At 34.5% G+C, this 18,598-nt stretch overlaps 3 protein-coding genes and 1 long non-coding RNA gene across 6 annotated transcripts; 2 read left to right on the top strand and 2 right to left on the bottom strand.

Annotated features, from left to right (window-relative positions):
* Positions 1-26: 26 nt before the first annotated feature.
* Positions 27-2,273, bottom strand: LOC110722817. Its single transcript, XR_002511642.1, has 4 exons — positions 1,886-2,273; positions 1,486-1,606; positions 1,197-1,381; positions 27-534 (listed from the first exon to the last, which is right to left on the bottom strand). It is a non-coding gene; the product is annotated as an uncharacterized LOC110722817 (long non-coding RNA).
* An 818-nt stretch (positions 2,274-3,091) lies between these two features.
* LOC110722818 (3-isopropylmalate dehydratase small subunit 3-like) lies at positions 3,092-4,205 on the top strand. The gene has a single exon (XM_021902116.1). It carries the CDS (start codon positions 3,333-3,335, stop codon positions 3,969-3,971), a length of 639 nt encoding a protein of 212 aa, XP_021757808.1. The 5' UTR covers positions 3,092-3,332; the 3' UTR covers positions 3,972-4,205.
* A 773-nt stretch (positions 4,206-4,978) lies between these two features.
* Positions 4,979-9,767, top strand: LOC110722819 (3-isopropylmalate dehydratase small subunit 3-like). 2 transcript variants are annotated; one of them, XM_021902118.1, is made up of 2 exons: positions 4,979-5,944; positions 6,551-6,646. In XM_021902118.1, the coding sequence occupies exon 1, from the start codon at positions 5,146-5,148 to the stop codon at positions 5,926-5,928; it is 783 nt and encodes a 260-aa protein (XP_021757810.1). In that variant the 5' UTR covers positions 4,979-5,145; the 3' UTR covers positions 5,929-5,944; positions 6,551-6,646. The 2 variants fall into 2 exon arrangements, with proteins under 2 accessions (XP_021757810.1, XP_021757809.1); XM_021902117.1 differs by lacking the exon at positions 6,551-6,646 and adding an exon at positions 9,453-9,767 and having other exon boundaries at positions 4,981-5,944.
* Positions 9,768-10,644: 877 nt separating this feature from the next.
* On the bottom strand, positions 10,645-17,774 carry LOC110722820 (E3 ubiquitin ligase PQT3-like). 2 transcript variants are annotated; one of them, XM_021902121.1, is made up of 14 exons: positions 16,489-17,774; positions 15,641-15,740; positions 15,315-15,396; positions 15,042-15,223; positions 14,876-14,943; positions 14,616-14,681; positions 14,361-14,517; positions 14,136-14,281; positions 13,522-13,689; positions 13,128-13,433; positions 12,901-12,942; positions 12,496-12,739; positions 11,997-12,072; positions 10,645-11,108 (listed from the first exon to the last, which is right to left on the bottom strand). In XM_021902121.1, the coding sequence occupies exons 1-14, from the start codon at positions 16,652-16,654 to the stop codon at positions 10,827-10,829; spliced, it is 2,085 nt and encodes a 694-aa protein (XP_021757813.1). In that variant the 5' UTR covers positions 16,655-17,774; the 3' UTR covers positions 10,645-10,826. The 2 variants fall into 2 exon arrangements, with proteins under 2 accessions (XP_021757813.1, XP_021757812.1); XM_021902120.1 differs by having other exon boundaries at positions 11,997-12,075.
* Positions 17,775-18,598: the final 824 nt, after the last annotated feature.

Genomic DNA, 18,598 nt, shown 5'->3' on the forward strand with positions numbered 1-18,598 from the left:
ATTTAATAGTTGTCAAAAAAAAAAAAAATCATAGTTGAATGTCATAAACCAGATTCGTTCCAGAAGGCAAAAGAACTGAAAAGGGACTAGAAGAAAGTTTCCAATATTTTTATTTCAACCAGCATTAGATTACCACTATCTACCTTAGACAAGTTAGACTGCTGTATTTTGTATGTTTAAGAAAGATAGTCTTGAACAATTCAGTACTTAAATTTCAGACTAAGCAGCAATACAGACTAGAAAAGAACTAATGTGTGATGCCAAAAAAAGGCCAAATAACCGAAATTAATTGTATCAACACAAGGATTTGGTCCAGTTTCTGTTCCGTGTTGCCCTGCAAGATGGCCTGTTCTTGAGGTTGACCGCTGCCATGAAGACTGCTGTATTTTTGCCTGCCAATGTATGTCACAGTGCTCTCTCTATGCACGCGGACAGAATTGTAATTCCTGTTTGATTCCCGAATTGTTTCTGATGGCGTTGTAAACAGTGTCAATAAGGATTACTCCGTACTTTATAGTGCTTGAAAGTTTAATTCTGCAGGACAATGACAGACGTAAGAGTCTAGCTTTTTAGCAGTTGGTTTCCTCAGGTTCATTAAAAAAAATAGTAAAGGAAATGATCCAATGGGCATCAGATCTTGAGACATTTTAGAACTCTTTTACCCCCCAAATAATTGTCCAGATGCCACATAAGACATCCCAACAATTGATTCAGGAAAAGAGCATTAATAAAGAGAAGTGAATGAATAGGAAGAAGAGGCATAATGAACAGCAGTAGCAGCAGAATAGCAGCAACATCAACAACAACAACAACAACATCAAAGAGAAAGACAACAGTAGTAGCAATTTAACAACAGTAGCAAAGTCTATAGCAAAGCCTCAAATACCGCAAAGCGGGGTGGCTATAGCTATTAAACTAGAGACTGCATTAGCAAAGCCACAACAACCGCAAAGTGGGGTGGCTATTGCCTTGAAACACGTTAGCAAAGCCTCAAAAACCGCCGAGTGGGGAGGCTATAGCTACAAAATAAAAGACTGCATTCATCATTTGCTCAAAGCAAACTCATCTATAGTGAGCCTCCTACCACAAATTGGTGTTGGCTACAACTATAGGAACTCAAGATTAGTCATCATTTGCCCAATTTCTAAGTAAAAAAACATAATTAAAAATCAACCATATTTAGCATATGAAGCTACCAAAGATAATCAGGCCACCCAATTTGTGACCAACAGTCCAGCACGCTCGTCCGCAACTGACCTCTTGCTGTGCTGCAATTTTAACTGAGTTAAACCGTTGCATGTTGGCTAACAATTCACAACACCTTTGGCGCCGGCCTCTTATGACCGCCTCTTCTCACATGAATGGGATAGACCACAAATCCCTGACAATTATAAGAATAAAATCAGTTACTTTTACTCCAATATCTCAATCCATATAAAACACACTAATTGAACTTCATCATATAATAAGTGATTGAATTCTCACCATTCTTCAATCATTCCCTCAGCATTTAGAGTTGAATTCACCAAATTACTCATAAATGAAGGGCATTTAGAGCAAAGGACTCAAGAACATTTCAGAGTTTGAACAATGAAGCTTGATCCAGCTAGAAAAAAAATCCAAAATTTCAATCAATTATCTGAATAATAATCATCGAGTATATATTGTGTAAAATTACAATGACAAATCACATATATTTCGAAATACCCTTCATTTAACAAAGTCACACAAATCTTAGCAAACATGATTAGGGTAATGCATCAAAAAATGCATTAATCAAGAACAGAAAATGCTTCAATAATCATAAAGCAATTTCAAAATGTAAATTGTAGTTTAGAAGAAAGACACGGAATTACGAAAATGGAAGAGAGAGAAAGATACTCACCCCAAAGTCTGCTCAGCTCAGCTCAGCTTCAATAATCCATGATTGTCTGCTCAGCTCCCGAATGAGTAGGGTTTTCGCAAAATGGGTTGGGTGTCGTGGGGGGTTTTTGTAATATGGACTTGAACTTGCCCCAAAGTCTAACAATGTTTTTTTTTTTGGTGTTTAGAAAGCCAAAGACGGGGTGAGAATCGATCCCAGGATCTCCTGAGATTGCGAGGGAAGCTCTAACCACTTGAGCTATTCCTCACTCTCAACAATGTGACTTGGTAGCTCATTTGGTAAGGATGACATTGGGTTAGCATGTTAGATTCAGTAAGTGTTGGAATCGAGATTAATCTGACAAGACTTTACATGAATATATGAGTACGTTTGAAATACATATATGTCTATAAAGTATTAGATTCAATAAGCATTGGAATTTCTCAAACAAGACAATCAATTTGAAATGAATGGTTTAGTTTAAAATCTTAAACTTCAATTGTGTTCTATAATTTATACCTAGTATGATTTATTTTCCTTGATTTTCTATTTTATCTTGTTTTATCATACGTAGTATTTGTAAGTTATTGTAAATCTTTGTCTTGGTTTTTTTTACTGGTTTTTGTCACAATATTCTCCATCTTCTTTAACATAACCGGTTTTATAGAGTATATTCAATTCATTAATCGCCATACACATCTCTTCTACAAGATTGGATATTTTACATTAGTATGTACAATCTTCTATACCTTTGGATGAACCAAAATAATAATAAAGTACAGAATCTTGAATCATATACATCATACTTAGTAATATACATCATACTTAGTATATTCTTTGTGCATCCCAAATAAACAATTTAATAATTTATATAAATGGCGTGTTATTTTCTCTTTATTCTCTTTATTTATTTAGATCTTAAATCATATACATGTATATTCTCTTTATTTTCTTACTTTTTTAGATAATTTAATACTAGTATTAAGGGAATGAGTTATTATGCCTAAATCATACTCCGTAATATTGATGAGTGACTCCGGAAAAATTTACAACCGAATATATTGACCACTTCCTTATATAAAAAGAGAATTGTTCCTATATCAAACTACTCCAAATTATTACCAATAAATCAGCAATAACAATATACCATAATGATATCTACACCAAATAATTATAAATAATCCATTATATTCTTTTGTCAACTAGCTTAATTAGACATTCTATTGACATCACATATGCCCGTGTCAACTGAAAATAGGGTTAATCACATATATTATATATATATATATTGATATTTTACATGCATAATGCATTATAAAAGACAAACATCACATCAACTCTAAATTTCACGCGTCTAACACGTGCTTCAATTCTTGAAGATATGAACCATAAATTCCACGTCTAAACTCCAAATATTGCAATACTCATTCAATTCTTAGACTCAAAAAAAAAAAAAAAAAAAAAAACAATGGCTAATACATCCCACATTATCTCCTCTTCCACCCTCACCTTCCTTTCACCCCTTAAACCCTCTATCCCTCCACACACCCCTTCATTTCTCAAGCTTCCCGCCACCGCTTTCGCCGCCTCTCGAATAAAACTACCACCACTCACCGCAATTTCCTTATCTGCTTCCTTTCCCACCACCTCAAATAATTCATCCTCCACATATTTTTACGGTCTTTGCTATGTAGTTCGGGATGATGTTGATACTAATCAAATCATTCCTACACAATATTATTCCACCTTGAATCATTACCCTCTTCGATTTGTTGAGGATGATGGGATTAAATCAAAATACTCGATTATTATTGCAGGGAATAATTTTGGGTGTGGAAGAGAACATGCTGATGTTGATGCTTTGAGTGCTGCAGGAACAAGAGCTGTTGTGGCTGAATCTTATGATGGGGTTTTTCTTAAGAAGTCGAATTCGAGTGGGTTGATTTTTGCTTTGGAATCTGAGGTTAGGATTTGTGATGTGTTTAAAACAGGGGATGTTGCTACTATTGATGTTGAAGAGAGGGTTTTGGTGAATCAAACTACTGGGATAGTTTATCAGTTAAAGGCTGTTGCTGACGCGGATTTTGGTTCAACATCTGTTAGTTGAAGTTGGTAGACGATATTTGATCTCAGGTCTTTTTACTAGCTCGTATTCATAAGGGATGATCGATTCGTGTGTACAAAGTGTGTATATTTCCGTTTTGAGTTGCTGGTGAAAACTGATGGTTGAGTTACACAAGATTAATGTGGGAAAATCAACCATTGAATTGGGAATATGATGAATTGCATTTATTGTTCTTCAATTCTAGCTCTTTAATTGATTTTTTATATCTTTCGCATTTGTGAATAGTAGCGTAAAATCATGTTTAAATTCATAGCATATATAATGCTTAATTAGTTTCAGTTACTCTAGAATTAAAAGATTTTGCGTTGTTATAAAAAATTCAATTCAATACAATATCTAATCTTTCGTTATTTGTCCCCACCTTTCTTTCTATTTGAAAGGACGCTATGGTGTTTGATGTCATTGTCAATTTGTGATATCATATGGATGGAATCAAAGCGAATAACCTTCTCAACTCTATTACTGTAACTAAACAAGTACTCCTTATATATTGCCTTGTTTCTGAATACCAATACTAGTATTTGTCTAATTGTCTCATCTTTCTTTTAGCCTGCCTTCAAATTTGATCCACACTATATTTAGTAGTAACTTGTAACTTTGTAAACAAGTCCGCATTTGATAAGCGAAGGAAGTAATTACTAAATACTAATATCTATACTTCATACTTGTATACAAGTTAAAATTATAAAATGTTGATATTTTGAATATATACCTTAAAACGAATTTAACAATATTTCACATAACTATGATTAAAAAATTACAAAAAATAGTCAAAATATAGTTTATGAATAATATTGTCTAAGGTCAACATGTATCAATCACGGAGTAAAAAGAAATGGAGAAAGTAATTCACATACTCAAAAGAACATGGCTTATTTCGTTGATAAACGGAGTTGGAGAGCCTATTAAGTACACCTAGATGTACCATACATCCGGGGTCAGCAAATGACCCGGATGTGCATTACACCCGAGTCTATAATACGGAGTAAAATTCTAATGGAGTTGGGGTCCTTGGGGATAATGAAGGAAATTTATAATTAGTCCACACAAAAATTTCCATATTCCCCATTTACTAGTCCAATTGAGCATCAGCCGCCCCTTTCCGCTGCATTTCTCTGTCTTTCCTCATACTAGTTGTATCTCCGTCGAAATCACCATGGCTAAGGCGGCTCCGACAACCTTCTGCACCTTCACTTCCTCAAACCCCACCTTTAATTCTCCTTCAAAACCCTCAATTCCTCTTCAAAACTCTTCAATTCTGAAACTGCCCACCACCTATTTGACGAAATGCCGCACTCAATTCCTCACCACCAACACTCAATCCACCCGCTCTCCGCCGTCTCTATCACCGCTGAAAGCCACCGATTCCTCCTCTGATTTCGTACCCTCCACCGCATTTCACGGTATCTGCTACGTCGTCGGCGATAACATCGACACTGACCAAATCATCCCTGCTGAGTACCTCACTTTGGTCCCTTCAAACCCTGAAGAATACCAAAAACTTGGGTCATATGCCTTAATTGGATTACCCAGTTCATACCCAGTTCGTTTTGTTGATGATAATGAAATGAAGACAAAGTACTCTATTATCATTGCTGGTGCCAATTTTGGATGTGGGTCATCAAGGGAACATGCCCCAGTTGCTTTGGGTGCTGCTGGAGCTAAAGCTGTGGTGGCTGAGTCATATGCTAGGATCTTCTTTAGGAACTCTGTGTCAACTGGAGAAATTTATCCCTTGGAATCAGAGGTTAAGATTTGTGAGGAGTTTACTACTGGGGATGTTGCAACTATTGAGCTTGGTGAGAGCAAGTTGATTAATCATACCACTGGAAAGGAGTATACTTTGAAGTCTATTGGGGATGCTGGCCCTGTTATCGAAGCCGGTGGCATTTTCGCCTATGCGAGGAAGGCTGGGATGCTAGCAGCTGCTGACTCTTGAGTTTGAGTTTTGTTGGGTATGTTTCTATCTTGGAGCTTATATATTGTTTTGTGAACTTTCATTATTAAGTGTTGGTTAGATGATGATTGTGCTGGGATTGTGTTCTATACTTTTAAGTTATTGCTTTGTTGATCTTATGTTAGCTTGAGTGATTTCATCTCAGAGTATAGTTCCTTGTTATTGGCCTGTTTACATTCTCATTTGGTGATGTAGGTATCTAGCAATTGGTTAAGTTCACTTGTTAGTGCTGCTATAGGATGGAGTTAACTTTCCTAAATCCGAATGGTATTGTTGGAATAAGAGATGGTTACTGTAGTTGCTACTTGCTAGTTTGGGACACTTGTTAAACTCAAAATTGTAATTTTTTGGGATCAGGTCAACCTGTTGGGAAGTGATGCCCTTAGTATTAGTTGTCTAAACCTTCCTTAGAGTTGAACTTCAATGTTGGATTTGACCAAATTGAATTGATGTGAGCTAGTGTACTGTTTGTGAGCTTTCATCATTCTGTGTTGGTTAATGATGTTTATGTTGGGATTGCCTTTTAGGTTATTTCTTTGATCTTTTGTTGATGTGAGGGATTTCATTTCAGGGCATTATAGTTACTTGCTGATTCTCTGTTTAGGTTCTTAGCTGGCGATGTACTAACCTAGCAACTGTTTAAGTTCACTAAGGAGTGCTGCTTTTTGGAAGGTATTAACTTCACAAATTCCAAATGCCAATAAGAGATGGTTTTTGTCTTATCTTGGCTGGGATCTTTGTAGAACCTAAATATGTATTTTTGGGCTCAAAACAACCTGTTAAATTGTTGCCCTTAATGTTATCTACTCAAACCTCCTGTAAAGGTGATCACCAATGCTGGACATCTGCACATTGGATTGACTTACACACGCACATGGAAAGATAATACTCCAATCATTTTTTTGAGTATTTGTGGTTATTTCTTGCAGCAACTTTAATGTCCATTTTTGGTCTGACAATTTGATGAGTAAGATTCTGATAACTAGATTGATTGGTGTATATATGAAGTTATGAACCCAGAAAAACATGAAAAATAACCAGTAAGGATATGGTTTTACGAATTAGTGCATTGATTACGTAGGGAAACATGAATAAGTTGGGCAATCAAATGAGACGTTCCAAATTATAAATGGGACTCACTTCGAAAGGTAATAGACTAAGGATGAAAGAGAAACGTGAAGTCTTAAACCCTGTATGAATTGTGATTTTAGAGAAATCTATTGCAACCTCACCCCTCACCATTTAACAAACTGACAGAAGCTAGTGGTGCTCACTGGTGCCCAAAATGTGCACCTTATTAAAAAAAAAAAAAAAAATCCTTGATAGCTATAATTAATACAGTATTTTTAGTCCTGTGAAATTTAAAAATATCAAATCAAACTAAATAAATATGTTTATGGCCTTTTTTTGTGCCCTATTTGATGCTAAACTAACTTGAATTGTGCATGTACACTATTATTTATAATTGCTATCTTTCAATTTAGGATTGAAGCTGGTCAAAAATTGTTAAGCGTATTGTGTTTTGTCGCATTTTGTCAACTTTGAATTTGAATAGACTAATCAATGCCCGTTCAAGCTGTCTTCTACTTTTTTTTTTTTTTTTTTACTTTTTTTCTTTTTTTATGGGGGAAGTATGCCAGTCCATTGCCTTTTTTTTTGGATTAGAGCTGTGATGAGAACAACTTCTTTTCAGTTGATAACTCTAAACCAGTTTTTTGAACATGTATGTGGTGGCATAAAATTTAACCCCTTAACCTTGCCAGAGGCAGATGCCTCATCAGTGGAACTGTAGCAATGCTATGGTGTGGTATTGAGCTACAAAGAAACTCCATCTAAGTGTCTGTCCTCCATATTGTATTGCCCTTTTCTACTCTTCTCCTGGCCATTTGCAAAGGCTTGTGTAGCCCTACCTTTTATCCTTCCATTAACTGCTTGTACATCATGGCAATATACTCACCCACTCAGTATATTGTTAAATCTGCTACACTTATCCATTGTAGAAAAGGATTACTTCAGGAAATTTTGTTACTGCTGCAATAGGCTAGCTTACAACAGTTGTAGATTATAATATTTTGGTCATTTTATCACATACTAGTTTGAGTACAAAATATGCTGCTTTTGTTAGGTGCAATGTAACATCTAATTAACGTGTGGATTTAGCTGTCACCTAGGCTTTGACCTTCAATTGCTTAGTATCATTAAAATTTTCAATTATTATAATTCAGGTTTAATGGTGGCAGTTAGGTTTATGGGATAGTTGATCTTGCTATTGGATGTATTTATCTCTCAGCCAACGCTAAAATCTCGTGCTTCCATTTTTTCGGTTGAAGACCACTATTGTTTAGCCGTTGCATCATTATCCAGCAACATCGCATTTATCGTGGCTCATACCTGGCTTCAATGTCTGGTACATGTTTTGCATGCTACTCATTAGTCGTAACCATCTATGTGATATTGTGACTGATCTAGAAAGGGTTCTCTGTCACAATATCATGTAGATTGTTACGACTTACAAGTGGCAACTTAGGATTTCATTAACAAATTTTCTCTTTTTGGAGCCAGGAAAAAAAATTGCCGAGATGCTTTTCATAGACTCTAATACACTCCGGGAGTCTATTTGGGTGGGTGAAACCATTCAATATGCCTTTAAACGGTCAATTTACTCGTTTACAACTTGCGTCAATTTCGTTAATTCAAGGCTTCCACGGACATTTATGACAACATATAATGATTATATATGGTTTCAAATGACATTATATGAACCCAGGATGTATTCCCTAGCATCTCGAGATTTTTCGACTCCGGGTCAAAAAACTCATAAATTGCCCTAAAAGCGTGAATTATAGCCTTCAATTTTGGACAATTTTGACCTGAAAAAAAAAAATTGTCGAGATGCTTCCTATAGACCCCAATACTCTTCGGGAGTCTAATTAAGTGACTGGAACCATCCAATTTGTCTTTAAGCATCCAATTTACCCGTTTTTGTACATGCCTCTTGTAGTGGCTATAAGTTTTCACGGTGTCTTTATGTAGCCGATTAATGGTCATATATGGATCTAAACAACATTATATGACCTCTACATGCATCCCATAGTATTTCGTGAATTTTTGACACCGGGTCCTATTGTCCAAAATTGCTCTAATTTTTGTGTATTATAGCCTTCAAATTTGGCGTTCATATATCATTTTTTTGGACCCATTGCTAATAAAGTCATCTGTTGTGACAATAAGTGTACTTAGTCTCTTAGAAATGTGTCCATTAATTAGCCCTGTGGTTCTGGAGAACTGAAAGCAAGTTGCATTAAAAATCACTTAGCCAACTCCAATTGTCCTTTGTTCTATACTTGTGGTTTGGTTTAAACATTAGATGTTCTAATTCTTTGTTCATTTATCCAACTTTGATCTTTGATGTCACTTTGGTTCATGTAGCCGACCCCACGTATGGGATTGAGGCTTTGATTGATTGATTGATTCTTTCATTAATTATAGAAATTTGCTTTCTGCAGGTTGCAGATTGGATATACAAGCTCAAATCAATACTCAATTCTCCTCATTACCAGATGTGATCTCCAGAATTTAGGGCTCTATCTTGCTATGTATTAGATTTCCTTTTTTTTTTTTTCCTTTTCTTTTCACCATAGATTTGCATTTCTTATGGCTGTAAGACTGTCATAAATCAGAGTATGATTGTAACTGATGTGCTTGCTATTCTGCTTATCTAAATAATAATGCTCAAAGTTTGGTCTAAAAACCTTTGATAGTTAAAGGGTGTAGTAAGAATCTAGATTTGCCTCTTTGGAGTTTATTATCTTTGAAGCTTATCCCTGTCATTTCATGAGATTTTATGTGGCTGCATGCCAGCGCCCTCAGCTTCTTAGGTCCAAGCCATCCCTACCTTGACCCCTCAGGCTGTCCAGATAATGGGAATGTACTCAGAATCTCATGCAGATCCAATTAAGCTCCACATATATGAACCAAAGGAAATAGAGTCGTTGAGCTCAAAATTCTCTCTTTACTGAAATGAGGTTAATAACTTAATAAGATGTAAGCTGAGTCTGAAGCTCTGTCCATGATTATAGATTTTAACGATGTAAAAAAAGCTTAATCAATGGTGCTTATTTTTGGTTGAAATGGTGAAAAGTATCACTCTCTCCTCTCTCCTTCATTTCTTCCTTTTTTCTCTCTCTCTTGGGTTCAAGAAATTGTTTCCTAACCTATTATGCTCCTCGTCACTTTCTTTCATACTACGACTGTGTTTAAATAAATGAAACTTTTTTTTTAGTAACCTTTTTTATTTTTTAATAATACTCTCTACTTTTTACTAACTAATGGTTCCTACAAAATCCCTTTTTTTTCCTCTCTCCCCTCAAACTTATACTCCACGAGCTTATTTTAATATATTCAACTCAAAGTAAAATGTTTTATTTATTTAAATATAGAGGGAAGTAACAAATAGAAAAAACTATATGATTCCCACAAACTTATTCAATACTTACTTAATGTGAGAAGGTTTTTTGTAGGATGAAAATGTAGTCATCTATGTTAAAGAACTAACTAGATATGTACAAATATACAATAAAAGATTACTCAGTACGAGCTTAGATATTATTAAGGACTAAAAAAAACTCCAAAACATAGGCATTCTCAATGACCAGGATTTATCCCAAAACATTAATATGAAAAGATTGATAGCAAATGTGAAAGGTAACTAAACCACTTTTTATTATACTTGAAAAATCAATTACATTTCACATCTGCGAGAAGTTACTAAACGAACATATTACATTTCTCAACTCAATACAACTTTGCTCAAGGCACCTAAGTATCTACACTCTCCTGCCTTCTGGTCTCACTTCTTACAGAGGGGACACTTTGGACGGTCACTGCCTTAAGGATGACGACTTGGAGCGGCCATAATGGTGATTGTGATGATGATCCATCTCATAATGTTCAGATTTTCTTTTTAAAGATGGCCGAGTTCGATACGAGCCATGGCTGTCATGATCAAAAGACTGGTGACTCTGGGAGATCTGCTGGTGGCTACAATGGTAATTATCATGGTCAATAGAGACTCTCTTGGTCTCTCTCTTACGGTCATGGTTGCGATCATGATAATAATCGTGGTGTTCTTCCCTTGAAGACCTATGAGCTGATGCTGGCTTCTGCACGAAGTCCACAGATCTTTGTCAATAACAATTATACGTTTTAAGAAACACTTGAGCATAGTGATAAAAGGATTGATGAAAATATTCAATTATTTTTTTTTTTAAAAAAAAAATTGATACTGCATGAGATTCAAATTTTTGATAAATAATAAAAAAAATATTAAGCAATAATCAAATAGTAACACCATACGTGATTTTGTCACAAATCCTTAACCTAAGACAGAGTACCAACTTAGTAAATAATTCATTTAAACTATCCCAAAAGGCCATAAGTATTCATGTTAGCACAACGTTAATTACCGTTAACCACATTTTACTTGTATAATAATTGTTACAAAATTTGAAAATCAACTGATGCTCTGATAAACTTAGGTTCAACATATATTTTTTTTTTTTAACTCGTATTTGTTAATTTGTATAGTTTGTTATTTTTTTTTTTTTTACCCCAAACATGAGACAACAAAAATAACACAATTCATAGCACTAACTCATGTTAGGACTTTGGAGGATTTGACAGTAAGAGCTGTGGGCCTATGGCTAAACTCAAGTACACAACCACAATCTACAATTTAAAAAAACAAACAAACAAACAAAGCTCCAGTAACAAAATATTCTGATAATCCATCCCTAAAACAATCATGTAGGTTTTATATAGAGAAAAATAAATAAAAACAAAATACAAGTGCAAGGCAAGTGTAAAAATATAAAAATCAATAAAACCAAAACAAACACAACATCTGTTATTCCTGTGAAACTCTCCAAAATATTAATAACAGCAAAAGGAGAGAAAATAAACTGAAAATTTTCATTTGTCAACATGCAACTCCTATAATACAAGAGATCAAAGCCAGAGAGAACAGAGATTTGGACAACAAAATAACATACAAGTTCGGACTTCTCAGGCAGGACATTGTCATTGCTTCTTGCTTCTCTGTGACAATCACGATCTTTAGGATGGTCCCTGCTGCAACACAAGTTCAGTTCGGATTAGATAAAAGCAAAACAAAATTGACTATTCACAAGATACAACTACAAATAGGATACAAACAATACAACTACAAATAATCTCTAACTATAACAAAATTGAGACATTAGCCAAAGAAATAGCCCTGCAAACTTCTTAACTTAACCCATCATTAAAGGCAATAGCATAATACAACCCATTCACAATTCTCACATGATTCAATTACAGTTTGCTTACTACAGAACATTTAAAACATGATCATATTTTTAGGCGTAGTATGAAAAGGTAAAAGATGCAAGTACAAAATGTATTACTATACCCAGTTACCCACTCATCTGCATGCATACTGTAATTAGTGGAAAATACTACAAAGTATATGCATTGAGCAAGAAAAGGAAACACAAACTCGGCAACACATACCTTTGTGGAGGAAGCATTTGGGGCATCATGAACCCTTGTGCTCCAAAAGAATCTGGAGAAATAAAATTTCCGAAAAACATATCCATAGATCCTGGACCGTACCCCATGTTATAAGGCATGTTACCACCATAAGGGCCCATAAATCCATTAACGGCAGGTTGCATGCCTCTCTGGTAAGGATTAAATGCAGAATTGCACATGTTTTCGTCTATGCCAGTCATACTCATCCATTGCACGCCTGAAACTGCAAATTTCCAATTTCATACCTAATGTTAGAAGATTATTAAACAAGAAACACACACATATTAATAAAGAAAAAACTCACAACATCATCTCGAGGAGTTTTAGCAAAAAAAAAAAAAAAAAAAAAAAAAAAAAAAAAAAAAAAGATTAAAATAAATTTACCATTTACAGATGAAGACACCTTCCTCCTTTTCTTTTTCTTCCCTGAAAGACAAAGAAAAGGAAACTGATTAGGATAGCAGGCAACATCTAGGAAACTGATTAGAAATAAGTGCAACAAGTGAACAAAAAGGGGTGCAAGAAGGCACAAGTCAAGCTGAGAAAACTATTCCAGATCAGGCAACTTAAACAAATTTTAAATCATGTCAACCACCTGTCGCAGAAATTACCTGCTTCGTTAACAGCCACCTTTGGCTGACCTCCTTCCGTAAGAGGTAAAGCACTATCCTGTGATGCAGGTTCCTTCACAGTAACATATTCATGTGTAGCTTCAGATACATCTGGAACTTTAGTGATCTTATCTTCCCCTGAAGTCTGTGGTTGTACCAGAACTTGTGGAGCATCACTAGGCTTACCACCATCATCCATATTCTCCTTTAAATTTGAAATTTCTTTAGCATCTGGGGCCCCTTCTGACACAGCAGATTGAGTAGGTGATGAAATTCTAGTTTGAGGATGATGTGCAGACTCCTTATCTGAATACACAACATACAATATTAAATAATGGAAAACAAAATAAAAAATAACAATCATAACAGAGGAAAACTAAGATTAAATAGCTACCTGGAACTTGAGCAGAGCTTCCTGGATTATCTACACTGCTATTACCAGAAGACTCTAAGATGCGATTAATCGTATTCCGTAATGTATTATTTGGCACAAGATCATCTGTAAGTATATCTCTTATCCCACAGACACACATTGATTTTGAAATGATATAATCCCTGATACCTGATCAACATTGACGACAAGATGAGATTAAAGAAACACAGAAGTTAATTTCAACAGTTCATCACAATTCAAAGACCACATAACTCTCTATTTATAAGAATAGTATTAACTCAATAATTCATCTATACTAAAGGAGATCCAAATTTCACCCATAAAACATTTTTCTAGGAGATTCAAAATCAATAATCAACAAATTGTTACATCTTTGAACATATATACAAGATCATAAATCATTTTTCATCATTCAGCTTAAACAACAGATTACCTCATTAATATAGCAATAGTGCAATACTAATACCTATATGCAATTTAGGGGGGGGGGGGGGGAGGGGTGCTTCAAAGATATCCACAGCCATTAGATAAACATTAAGTCTAAAAGATGTGCAATCACCACAAGTTGACATATCAATCTGATGACAATTAATCATGGTTTACATTCAACTTACATTTATCACAGAAGCTTCCAAAACAACACTTGCTGGATAAGACAGCATCTTTCATCACTTCTTTGCACAATGGACAATGGAGTTCAGGTGGAAGATCTTTAAAAGAACAAGTAGATAGCCCTTCCATTTCTTTATCAAAGGCAGCCCTGCAGAGTGAAAGTGTCATGTTAGCTCGAGAATCCAGCTTTGAAAAGAGTAATTAGCTACTTAAGAAAGTTAACTTACTCATTTGGCTTCAAAGCAGCAGCAGTGCCACTCGGCAATACAAAGGAGCCATCTGGTGTAGGTACCAGCATCGACTTTGGGATACCAGTAGCAGGTCTCGCTTTCTTAATGTCATAATTTGGGTCACCATTTGTTGGGCAGTGCTGAATATAATGACCTAAGTTATGAAGTTTTTACAAACAATCAGCAATGTTAACTACGTTAAATACAACACTTAACATAATAAGCATGAATGGTCAAGGTTTAAAAACTCACCAGGAACTTTGCACCTATGACAAACATAGCCTTGTGGAGGTGTTTTCAACTCCAAACCACCGCAAACTAATAAAAAAGGATACATAATTAGCAATAAGAATATTTCCATAACCCAACTACTTGACTCGTTGACAGGCATTGATGGGATCAAAAATTCCCTTTAGATTATTATTTAACGAATGGTTCATCAACAAAAGGAAATATCCCATAAAACAATAAGCTAACCATATAAGGAAACTACAATTAATAGACATACATACCAAATCCTCGGGTACTCTGTTCACCTCTTCCAGAACCTCTCCTTGAGCCAAAATCATCAGTATGATGACTGCATTTTTTACAGGACGTTCCAATTAGTACATGAAAAAGTTGATTCATTAACAAATACAATATCCATAGTGCTAATAGAAATGTAAAATATCTTACAGTTGCCAGTTTAAACCAGAATTTCCAACTAAAGCCTTGATTTTGTTGTCCTTGTCAGCTTTGCTTACACAAACTGAATCCTGCACTGAACTGCTGGATAGCCTAGATTGTCCTGGTATTATCTCAGAGGTCATTGCAAATGGATTACTTCCAAATTCATCATCCATTTCAGAATCTTCAAACTGAGGAAAAAAGAAAATCATTAATGTCATCAGTCATATACGAGGTATTGTGACACAGAACCATTTAAGTAATGAACTAATGGATACATACAGCTAAAATGCCTGAAGACTCAGCAGTTGTAATGCTGCTTTTCGCACTTTGATCATCCTCAGTCTGATTTTCGAACTTTGCACTACAGAAAAATAAAAGATTCTAGATCAGGAAACCAAGTCACATTTTAATTCATAATTCTTCATATGATACAATTTACAATTCTGTTCAGCATATATACTCAAGATTCAAGAACCTTGAAATACATTATAAATGCATAACAAAATTTTCTTTAAACACACCAACACAATGGTTTATTAGATAAAACATCTACTGTTGCAGCAAAACATAATTCAAGGTCAAAAGGAGAAAGGTTAGAACATTACTTGTTTGTTTGTATAACAATGGGCATACGAGGCAGTCCAGGTACACGGCGTACAAGAACAGAGGTATTTCTTGGAATCAACATTTCTTCATCAAGATATTCTGAAATCATAACACATATAGACAAACCATGAAAAAGAGCAAATACAACATTCAGTAACTAAAATAATTGTCAATCTACAATTGACAAATGTTGGCAGGTATTATTTGTGGGAAATCTAAATGTTAACTTAGCTATGTCATAATGACCCCTGGCTCAAACTCTCTTAAAGGGACGCTTAAGTGCTAAACCCATCTCAAAATGAAGACCAAATTGGGATTCTTATCAAAGATTATCGTACAAAACGCATCACACACCGCGACGTGCCCCTCCTTCCTCTAAAACTAACCACATTAGGCAAAATAAAAAGAGACTAAAACCAAACCAGGATATCTAATTCCAACCCAGTCAACTCGGTCTATTACTATAAGTGACATATACAAACAAAAAAAATCAAACATAAAGATAAAATAATTGCATTGAACTAAACTTATTTAGTTGAGCAACCGTGATCAGCAAGCTGATCAAAATCAACCATTCAACTACGAAAAACCTAATTGCGCGCGAAATCAATAGATATAAATTTATATAATCAACACTTTGAGTTTAAGCAATACGAAAAAGCGAAAAGCCTAATTATGCGTAAACCAGTAGCTACAATCAACACTTCGAGTTTGAGTTTAAGCAATAGACACAGCAAAAGCCAACATTAGATCGCTCCAACTAAATAACATCATATACCAGTAGTATGAAATTGAAAAAGATCTAGTTAATAAAGTTGCTGGAAACAATCAAAATTGATTGACCAACCTTCATTGGTTTGTGCATTGGTAATGATGAGATCGTAATCAGTACCCTTTCTCATATTCTTCGATACATAAATCGATATTTTTAAATTGGCAATCGATATGAAAGGACCATCAACAGGAATCGAAAAATTATCTTTTGCACTTTTGAACTTATAATACACAGCCATAATTTCTCGCTATTTTTTTTTTCTTTCTTTCAATCACAAACAAATCGATCAACCAAACAAAATTATATTTCAAACGCAATGAAACCCTAGATAACAATTTATTAAGGGTTTCAAAGCTTTCAACAAAAATTAACAAAAGTACAATGATTTTTTATCTCTATGTCGCCTTGATTTCCTCTTCAGTACAACGATGCAGAATTCTCGAACGCCTTCTCTTTGATTATATGAAAATCGAAAATTTCGATCGCAATAACGCTCTTCCGACTGGTGATCGATCAATTACGAACTCCAATGTCAAAATCGATCAATTGATTGCCGCCTATCGTACTTCAAACTTCATACAACGAGGAATTCTCTGATTAAGGGGTTGAAAATTGCGATTCAAAGCAATCCACCGGAGAATCGGAAGGTAGACGAATATGATTGATGGATTTTTACGATGAAATAGAATAAATCGCAATGAATTTGGAGGATAAAAGACAGAAATTAGTGTTAGGGTTTGTATATTGGGGGAGGAAGGAAGAGAAAGCAGAGTGGTATGTTCTGGCGATTAAAGGAGCGGTTGTATTTATAGAGATTTGTTACAATCTTTTTTTTTTTATCTTTTTTTTTTTATTTTTAGAAAGAGATTTGTTACAATCTTGGAGTACAAGTAACGCGGCAAGGAATTAAGTTACAAAGACAGCAAAGAAGATATTTGTTCCCGCGTTTTGCTCAACAAAGAGAGGACTAGAGGTGTGGATTTTTTTTATTTTTTATTTTTTATTTTTTTTAAGCTTCTAGAAACTAAATTAAGGCTAGCAATATTACATCGATTTATTTTGTTATTGTAATTATATTAGGGTTATTAGTGATCTTGTTATTACTATTTTTTATTAAGATGAAATCAGCACCCTCTATTATCTCTATTATATAAGTCAAGGAGAAGGTTGTGGTGTTTCCCTAAATAGACCTTACTATCTCGGTTGGTTTATGGTTGAATAAGTAGGTTGTGGTGTTCTCCTAAAAAGACCTTAGTATCTCGGTTGGTTTATGGTTAAATAAGGTTAAAAAAATAGTACTCGTAGTTCTTACTCCCTTAGTTTCTTAATTAGATTTATAATATGCTAGAAGTAGAACGGAGAGACTATTATTTAATTGTATTTAATTGATTCCATTAAAAAGCAATCAAATCAAATGTCTTTAATTGATATAATAAATGCCATTATCAATCATCATCTTCTATTACATCAAATAGTTTCTTAAATTCAATAATTTTATTAATTCCTTCAATTAGTGATTTTAAGAAATCAATCTCTTATTTCAATCAAATCACAAATTCCCTAAATACCGTAAAATTATTCTCTCCATTAATCAATTTATTTAATTTTTCAATTCTATACTTTTAATTTATAAATGTTCTTCATGCTTTGGAAAAACATTTTCATGTCATCAAGAAATGTAAAACAATTAACTATCTCCATCATCAACCACGACAATCGTCATCACCTTGGTGTCAACCTTGTTCCCGTTATTTAGGTTGTTTTTTGAACACATGATATATATTTTTTATTATTATTATTTGACGCACGCATTATGTGCATGTGAAAACTAGTATAAATAAAGTAGAGAGACTATGGTGTGGTGTCCACCTAAAAAGACCACAACATCCCTCTTCATTTAAATTTGAATTGAGAATAAAAAAAAAAAAAAGGCAATTAAACACCAAAGAATTTACACAATCAATCTTCCATTAATTTTTAACTTAGGGCCTATTCACATTTACTTATTTTAATTTCATTTCAATTCAGCTCCAATCAGTTCATTTCAGCTCCAATCAGTTCAATTCAGCTCCTAATTTCCCTCTCTCATAAAATATTCAGTTCAGCTCAGCTCCAATCAGTTAAGTTAAGTTAAGTTCAGCTCACTAAATGTGAACAAGCCCTTAATTTATGATTTTATTTA

This window comes from Chenopodium quinoa, unplaced genomic scaffold, assembly GCF_001683475.1.
Source record: "Chenopodium quinoa cultivar QQ74 unplaced genomic scaffold, ASM168347v1, whole genome shotgun sequence".
Taxonomy (NCBI): domain Eukaryota; kingdom Viridiplantae; phylum Streptophyta; class Magnoliopsida; order Caryophyllales; family Amaranthaceae; genus Chenopodium; species Chenopodium quinoa.

Bases quoted from the DNA above. Each gene is read 5' to 3' on its own strand.
- LOC110722819 (XM_021902118.1), top strand. From the start codon at position 5,146: ATGGCTAAGGCGGCTCCGACAACCTTCTGCACCTTCACTTCCTCAAAC.
- LOC110722818 (XM_021902116.1), top strand. From the start codon at position 3,333: ATGGCTAATACATCCCACATTATCTCCTCTTCCACCCTCACCTTCCTT.
- LOC110722820 (XM_021902120.1), bottom strand. From the start codon at position 16,654: ATGGCTGTGTATTATAAGTTCAAAAGTGCAAAAGATAATTTTTCGATT. The intron at 15,397-15,640 runs GTAATGTTCTAA...ATTTTTCTGTAG, and splicing joins ATTGTTATACAAACAAACAA to TGCAAAGTTCGAAAATCAGA. The intron at 14,282-14,360 runs GTAAGTTAACTT...TTCACTCTGCAG, and splicing joins GCTGCTTTGAAGCCAAATGA to GGCTGCCTTTGATAAAGAAA.